The 9,012-nt window shown below is 35.2% G+C and overlaps 1 protein-coding gene across 1 annotated transcript; it reads left to right on the top strand.

The window, feature by feature from the left end:
• The first annotated feature begins 349 nt into the window (after nt 1-349).
• On the top strand, nt 350-3,506 carry LOC111389186 (probable LRR receptor-like serine/threonine-protein kinase At2g24230). The gene has a single exon (XM_023014079.1). The coding sequence runs from the start codon at nt 741-743 to the stop codon at nt 3,312-3,314; it is 2,574 nt and encodes an 857-aa protein (XP_022869847.1). The 5' UTR covers nt 350-740; the 3' UTR covers nt 3,315-3,506.
• The last annotated feature ends 5,506 nt before the right edge of the window (nt 3,507-9,012 follow it).

Below are 9,012 nucleotides of genomic sequence, written 5' to 3' on the forward strand. Positions count from 1 at the left end.
ACATTTGACAAGTTGGATTTTCTGATTTACTAGCTATTTAGATCGGACAAGTCATGACAAGGATATATAATTTGTGTTTAAGCCATATTATTTTGAAAGATTTTATTGGACCAAATCTTCAAACTAAACATTTGACAAGTTGGATTTTCTGATTGACTAGCTCTTTAGATCGGACAAGTCATAACAAGGATATATAGTTTGTGTTTAAGTCACATTATTTTGAAAGAATGTATTTTAAAATAGTAGATTGATGAAGAATGTGTGGTTAAAAAATGAGGAAAAGTTTTGGATTCAGTTGGATTTTTTTATTATTATTATTCTGTCTTGGCTTCGTTAAAACGTGCAGAAGGCTAGACAAGAAGATAAACTCACGTAGTCACGTTCGTTCTCTTCTCTTCAGACTCAGAAATCTTAAAACATTTCCAGAATCCCATTCGAATTTGTATCTTTAATTTCATACTTTCTTGGGATTCTGAGATCCAAATAAGAAAGAAAGAAATCACTTCATAACATTCTCATGAACCCTGAAGTTTGTGTGGTGGTGGTTATGGTCGACTTACGATGTCATGTCTCGTTTATCGTTTTCGTTTTTTATCATGTTATGGATTAATGGGTGTTGCAGAAGCCAGAAAATAGTCCAAAAAAAAGAATTTATGCTGCAAAACTGGTGGTATTGAAGCTCTGGATAAGTGAGGGATTGGTATCAATTTGTTTTTCTTTGTTATAGACCTTATCCAAAAATGGGTTTCTGTTTCTTTAATGCTATCTTGATTTTCGGTCTGTTTTTTAGGTCCTTTGTTTCCCAAAATCCCAATACAGATGATTTCTTTATCTATGATTTCTTGCGAAGAATGGGCTTAAATTCCACTGAAGGGTATGATTTTTCTGGCTCTTTTTGTTCATGGAAAGGGGTGTTTTGTGATGCCAAAGGGGAATATGTTGTTAAGTTGGAGGCTTCTGGTTTGGATTTAAATGGTGTAATTCCTGATAACACCATTGGAAAACTGAAAAATCTGGAATTTTTGGATCTAAGCAACAACAAAATTACTGGTCTGTCTTCTGATTTTTGGAGTTTAAGTTCACTCAAGAATCTTAATCTTTCATTTAACCAAATTTCTGGAATTCTTCCCAGCAATATAGGGAATTTTGGGCAACTTCAAAGTTTGGATCTTTCTTTTAATAATTTCTCTGGGAGTATTCCTGAAGCCATAAGCTCCCTATTAAGTTTGCAAGTTCTTAATCTCAGTACAAGTGGGTTTGAATCAGTTATACCACTGGGGATTTCACAATGCCGGTCGATGATTTCCATTGATCTTTCTAGAAACAAGCTTAATGGTTCTCTTCCTAGTGGTTTTGGTGCTGCATTTCCTAAGTTGAGATTCTTGAATCTCGCTGAAAATGAGATTCGAGGCCGGGATTCGGATTTTTCAGGGATGGCATTGATCAGTTATCTTAATCTTTCAAGCAATCTGTTTAATGGTTCTGTTGTTGGTGTCTTTAAAGGACCATTGGAGGTGATTGATTTGAGCAGTAATCAATTTCAAGGCCACATTTCTCAGGTAAATTTCCTATCCAGCTTCAATTGGTCGAGATTGGTTTATTTGGATTTATCTGAGAATGAGTTTAGTGGGCACTTTTCCACTGACCTAAATCTTGCTGAAAATCTGAAACACCTTAATCTTGCACACAATAGATTTATCGAGCAACCATTCTTGCAAATTGACATGCTCTCCAATTTAGAGTATCTGAATTTGTCTGGAACTAATTTGATTGGTGAAATTCCGAATAATATATCCCACATGAGTAGTTTGAGAACGCTTGATCTTTCCAAGAATCACCTCAGCAACCATATTCCTCAGTTCAATACCAAAAATCTTCGAGTTCTAGATGTTTCTTACAATGATCTAACTGGGGAGATCCCTTTGATGCTCTTACAAGAACTTCAGGAGATGGAGAGCTTCAATTTCTCGTATAACAAACTAAGCTTTTGTGCTTCAAAAATCTCTCCAGAAACCATTCAAGTGGCTTTCATTGGGTCAGTGAACAGCTGCCCAATTGCTGCAAATCCAGCTTTCTTTAAAAGAAAAGCTCCGAAACATAGGGGACTTGAGCTTGCCCTGGCTCTTACCCTCTCCATGGTTTGTTTAATTTTTGGGTTGCTCTTTTTAGCCTTTGGTTGTCGAAGAAGAACCAGAATGTGGGCTGTGAAACAAAATTCCTGTAAAGAAGAACAAACCATGTCGGGACCCTTTTCATTCCAGACTGATTCGACTACTTGGGTAGCTGATGTTAAGCAAGTAACATCCCTACCAGTGGTAATATTTGAGAAGCCACTGCTTAATTTCACATTTGCGGACCTTCTATCTGCAACTTCTCATTTTGATCCGAGCACGTTGTTGGCAGAAGGGAGGTTTGGGCCAGTTTATGCTGGATTGTTACCAGGTGGAATTCCTATTGCTGTTAAAGTTTTGGTCCATGGTTCGACCATGACTGACCAAGAAGCTGCAAGAGAACTCGAGTATCTTGGTCAAATTAAGCATCCCAATCTTGTTCCATTAACCGGATATTGCTTGGCTGGAGAGCAGAGGATTGCGATTTATGATTGCATGGAGAATGGAAATCTGCAGAACTTGCTCTATGATTTGCCACTAGGGGTTCAAACTACAGAAGAAGACTGGAGCTCCGACACGTGTGAAGAAAATGAAAATAATGTGATACAAAATGTTGGATCGGAAGGTTCAATATTGACTTGGAGATTTAGGCACAAAATCGCTCTTGGCACAGCTCGCGCACTTGCATTTCTTCACCATGGCTGCTCGCCTCCCATTATTCACCGAGATGTCAAAGCAAGCAGTGTTTATCTTGGCTCAAACTTGGAGCCAAGATTATTAGACTTTGGACTGGCTAAAATTTTTGGGAACGACCTCGAGGGTGAACATTCACGAGGGTCAGTTGGATATGTGCCACCAGAGTTTCTTCAGACAGAGACCGGTACACCACAACCCCTAAAACCAAAATATGATGTTTATGGATTTGGAGTTATTCTTTTTGAACTAATTACTGGGAAAAAGCCCGTTGGAGATTATTATCCCGAGGAAAAAGAGGCCACACTGGTAAGTTGGGTACGAGGATTAGTAAGGGGAAACAAGGGATCACGAGCTATTGATCCAAAAATAAATGGAGAAGAATCAGAGGAACAAATGGTCGAGGCTTTGAAGATTGGATATCTATGTACTGCCGAACTTCCTTCAAAGAGGCCGAGCATGCAACAAGTAGTTGGACTACTTAAGGATCTTGAACCGATCACACCATAATGAAGACACTTCAGAGGAAAAGATGGAATTATTCGCAATTTCTTTTCGTTTTCTTTTAGCTATGCTGCCTTGACGGAAATGCATAGCAGCCACCCTAGCTCGTTTGTGAATTTGCTTTTTTTCTCAGTTAACAACATTGTTGGTGGCTAAATCCTAAATGCTTAAGTTTTACAATTATGTTTGATCCTTAAAGATCGTATTCTTCTTGCTATTTTCTAAATTTTGCATACTATCACGTCATATAAATGCAGTATTGAACCTAAGATAGTTAAGCAATATATCCAATAGATGAAATAAAATCAATATATAAAAGCTTAAACTACTCTTCTTAACAAGACTGACCTTTTAAGATCATACTTCAAGTCTTAATACTTCTTTTATCTCTACGTTAGCGTAGGAACTAGGCAAGTACGTTATTTATAGAGATTAGGGAAATCTAAGATTCACTGTGATCAAGCTGCGAAACTTGTAAAGCCTTTTTGGTGGAATGGAGTGTACAATATTTGACAGTGTTAAAAGAAGAAATAAAGTCAAAATCCTATTCGTCATAATGTTGAATTGTATCCACGACTATGTAGTTAACACTAATTAATGCTTTTTAAATATATTACGAGCCAGTTTATCAAGATTTTTGAAAAATCAAAAGCAACTTTTGAGATTAAAAAGTTGTTTTTGAACCTATTTTTAATGGAATGTGCTATACGCACATGGGCATTGACACGCCGGTGTACACTCCCCTCGCAAGGGGGGCTCACGATTTTTTTTTTTAATTTGGTTTGCACACCTCCATCTTATGAGGAATGTGTTAATGTCAGTGTACAAATAGCATAATTTATTTTTAAATAATTTTTTGAACACAAATGTATACTCTGCAAATCTAGAAATGTGTGCTTACATCATCTAAATATGACTCCACAAGGCCATTATCTTGAAAAAATTCCCAAATAATTATGACAACCTCACTAATTGTAATTATAGCATTATGGACTTAATTATGGCTTTCAAATTGTGCTTAATATCATATTTAGTTTTATTTATTTATTTACACCCCGTTTGGTACCCTTTTTTTCAAAATACATTTTTCTCTCTTCTTTTCAATCACATATTCTTTATTAAAATAATGTTACACGTAAATAAAAAAAATTTCCTTATTTTTCAACCACACATTTCCATCAATTTACTATTCAAAAATACATTTGTACATAAACATATTTTCCAAACACCCTTTTATATATTTCATGTGTTTGGTTGTGCAGAAGGAATTGACGCTTTTGACTGTGGATAAGAAAAATCTGGACCTCTTTAAGGAATTTGTATAAAGTATGCTTACAAGTTTCTCAAAGTCAGAGAGACTTGCCATAAATATAGGCTGCTGTTAGAAACGTAAAGTGAGTCGTGATTATTTATGGCGATTGCACGGGTGATCTTAGCACCATCCACATTTTTGTCGAGTCGAGCTGGTTCAACCTGTCAAAAAAGAGACGAGTTAAAGCAAGCTTTGACAAAAGTAGACAAAATTAAGAAGAAAAAAAATCCAGAATGCCTAAATTTGTTGGACTAGGCAAGCGGTTAAACCTTGGCCGCCTTAAAATTTTTAAGGATAAATATATATGAACAAACAAATGTGTACAAAATGGGTTCCTTACTCTCACTAACAAGCGGTCCTCACGTGAATTTAAAAATCTCGGCTCGTGGTCCCCAACTCCTATTGTGAGTAGTGAGTAAAGGATTTTGTAAAAAAAGTTTGTAAGTGTTGCATGATCCAAATTTTAAAGTACGTACAACTAGGTCGATATGCTTTAAATTTGTAAGGGTGTGTTTGGTAAGTAATACTAGATAGGAAAAATGAGTATAATAAAAATAATTTTATCATCTTTTTTTTTTTTATTTTACTTTCCTAGATATATTGTAGACTAATATTATCCTACACATTGTACCAACACATGCTATAATTTGCGTTAAAAAGCAGTCTTTTAAGTTCCTGCCTACCATTGAAATTACTCTTTTGTCCATCTTCCAGTTTTCTTCTTGAATGGAATAATTAGAACAAACGAGAAATTTTCAGCCTAAAATAAAATAATGTTACTTTAATTACCTACATAATGAGCACTTTGACTGAAATAACCTAAAATTGAAGTTACTTATTTCTGATTATTTAATTTAATTATCATGCATCATTTGGTGGAATGATGAATCACAGCCAAAAAAAGTAATTATTTTCTTGGCATAATCTTGAAGTTGAAGCTTATCAGTAGTGAATGAATTATTGTGCCCTTCTGGGGGTGGGGTTTATAATGACCATAAGTAAACATCCAATATTCATTGTTTGTAATTATTTTTACCATATGAAGATAAAGTTAGTGAAACTTTGAATATTTTTATTGATTTGGGAAAAATCATCATTTTTAGATAAATCATCATTTTTCGCATAAAATTGGATTTGACTTCTAAAATTTGATAGTGGACTGAATACACATGTTTCGCAAGTAATACAGAATATAATTAGATGGTATAGTAAGTAAGATTTAGCTTGTGAGGTTGTGTTAACCTTGTTAAACATAATACCTCGATCTCACTACAACGATGGCGACAAAGCCAGGAGCCAGTGGTGTTGGTTGGGTCAAAATCCAAATATACACGATAGTTGAGGGTGTGCGATGATGGTTCTTTGTGGTAGTCATTGTGGTTGGGTCAAAATCCAAATCTACACGATGGTTAAGGGTGTGCGATGATAGTTCTTGGTGGTAGTCATTGTGGTCGGTGGCTATCGGTTCCGGAGGGGAGGTGGGGAGCTTGTAAAGTTAGTAAAGTGTGATTAAAAAGGTAGTAAAAGGAAACGTAAAACTTCACAATAAAGTGTGATTAAAAAGGTAGTCAAAGGAAATATAAAACTTCAAAATTAAAACAAGGGCTATGACAGCTATGTCAAAGTCTAGATTCAAGTGGTAAGAGCGAAGTTTTACCAAAAAACATTAGAATAACTTGTAAAAGGTATGGAGGAAGAAGGAAGCAATGTTGCGATTTTTCTTTGGTAGCCTCCCGATAAGTGAATAGTGCGGTGATGTTTGATAGAAGGACCTATATTTTGGGGCTTTTTTGTAAAAGTTGTGGGCATTCTTGGAGTGTCGTAAATCGCACAAAATTTGTAATTGCCACACTTGATATACAATTGGCTTTCTAAAGATCGTCATGTCTATTGCAATAATGAATAATATCTAACATGTTAATGAACAAGATTTTAACCTTTTTTTTTTGTTTTTTTAATTATATGAAGTATTGCATACCAAACTTGTTATTAATGTTTGCTCATAGATAGAATGGGCAAGAAAATAACTGCTCGCAAGCACAAGAGTCACAAGAGAATGTTAGACCGGAAGATATAAATAGAAAAATACACTGTTGAGATGATATTTAAGTATATAATGATAGATCATGCTAGGCACAACAATCAAAATGAAAATCTTTCTAAATATTATTTAACACAATTTAATCTCCCTCAGTAAACATGTCGAGTTTTGTTATAAGTGAAAATATTAATGGAAAAATAATTTCAAATACACTTTAAAAAATAAGAAACTTAACCACCTGATAACAATTTTGTGACTTATTAATTAATTAAATAGGTCAATGTCACAATAATACACTATTTATGATCACAATCATGTATTAGTCATAAATCGCACAAGGTCACAATTACAATTTAGATCACATATTATTTATTGATTACAAATTATCAATTTTATTAGTCATCATAATTCATGACAATAGCTCTTCATTCCACCCCACCACCATTGTCACCACCCAAATGCTATTGTCACCTCATTACCAACACCACCACCACAACCACCGCCGCCATGCAATTCTGTGCACAGTACCATCGGTCTATCACCACATAGATATGTACCAAACATCACTGCCACCACACTTACACCACCATGGAGATTTGTACACATAGACATACAAATTTTTGAAATTGGTATTTAAGGTTTTAGGGTAATTTTCTCAATATTAATATACTTTGATCAAGTTGGGTTATGAAGCAGAAATTACATTGCAGCCGATTTTTAAAGATTAGAATTCTAAAATAAGGTTTAAGGTCTAATTATTTATTAATCAGGTGATAATTTCATTGTTAATACCACTTTACAATCAATTTTTACGGTGCGTTTGATTACCAATATTTTTCCATGAAAAATGTGTTTTTTCCACCAAAATTCTTACTTTTGTGTTGTTTGATTGCCTTTTTTCTATGAAAAATATTTTCTCACTTTTAGTCACCTGACCATATTTTCCTCAAAATCAAGGAAAATATTTTCTTTAGAAGAGTAAGATTTTATTTTCTAGAAAATTCACTCCCTCTCATCTACACATCAATAAAAAATGGACAAATATAATATTTTCTAGGTTAAAAGTTAAATTAATCAAACACATTTAATTGACAATTTTCATGCAAATAAATTCTAGACAATTGAATTACCTAAAATTATTTTCTTTCCATACAAATTTCATACTTATAATCGAACGCACTCTTAGCCTAATAACATCCCCAAACCTATCTCCTTTCTCTTTTCTCTTAGTCTACCCACTCAACTTTGCATAGCGGCAGAGCAAATGCCTTAAATTTGGGAAGTATGCAACATCGACTCTTCAACTCTTCCCTCTTTGCGTGAAGCTCAATTTGTCGTTGTGCGCGATGTGAAGAACACCGCTTGGTGGGACTGTGCGCGCTGACAATCTGCACTAGGTTCGTCGATTTGTATTGACGACCTAAATTGCTGGGAGAGGCATAACTGTTGCAAGCTTGCCTTCGACAGTAAGAAGGACCAGGTTGTTTGGAGAAGGTATAATTGCTACAGATTTAGAAACTGATGGTAGTCACACAAGTGCTAATCCTCACCGGCCAATATACTGGTCTGGTGGCATTGTTGATGGTGCTTATGGTGGTGGTAGTGGTGGTTTGGGAATGCTACGTTTTTCAAGAGGGGTGGCGTCAGGGGTGGTGGTAGTGTTGATGCTACTTGTGGTGGTAGTAGTGGTGGTTTGGGACTGCTGTGGTTTTCAATAGTGGCAGCATCGAGGTGTGGTGGTGTTGTTGGCAGCTTGGTGGTGACACTGCCAGTGTGTGGTGTTTAACCAGTTGTAGTGTAGATGTGGTGTGTGGTAGGTTGATAGGTTCAGATCTGGTTGGTCGTGGGTGGCAATAGTGGTGAGGTGGTAATGTTGTGGTTGTGGTTGTGGTGTTGTGTTGGTAGTGGTTGTGGAGGTGGCGGAGGCGACGACGGGATGGGATGAAGAGTGTTTGTGACCAACTATTTGATTGATTTGTGACCAAGTATTAGTGGTGGATTAGGATCGGGTTTGGGTATTTGGTATATGTGACCAATTATTTGGTTCTTTGTGACTATCTATTAAATTGCGACTTTAAAATTTGATAATTTATGACTAAAAAATAATGTGCGACTAATAAATTTGAAAATATGTGACCAATAGATAAATTGTGACCTATAATTTTTTCGATCTATGACTAGCGAAATAAACTATGACCTATAAAATATTTGATTTGTGACATCAAAATAATTTGCGACCAATTAATTTGATAATATCTTACCAATAAATAAGTTGTGATCTATAATTATGTACATGTGACCATTAATTGTATAATTGTGACCTTATTACATTTAATTAATAAAATATTTTT

The sequence above is a fragment of the Olea europaea genome, unplaced genomic scaffold (genome assembly GCF_002742605.1).
Source record: "Olea europaea var. sylvestris unplaced genomic scaffold, O_europaea_v1 scaffold568, whole genome shotgun sequence".
Lineage (NCBI taxonomy): Eukaryota > Viridiplantae > Streptophyta > Magnoliopsida > Lamiales > Oleaceae > Olea > Olea europaea.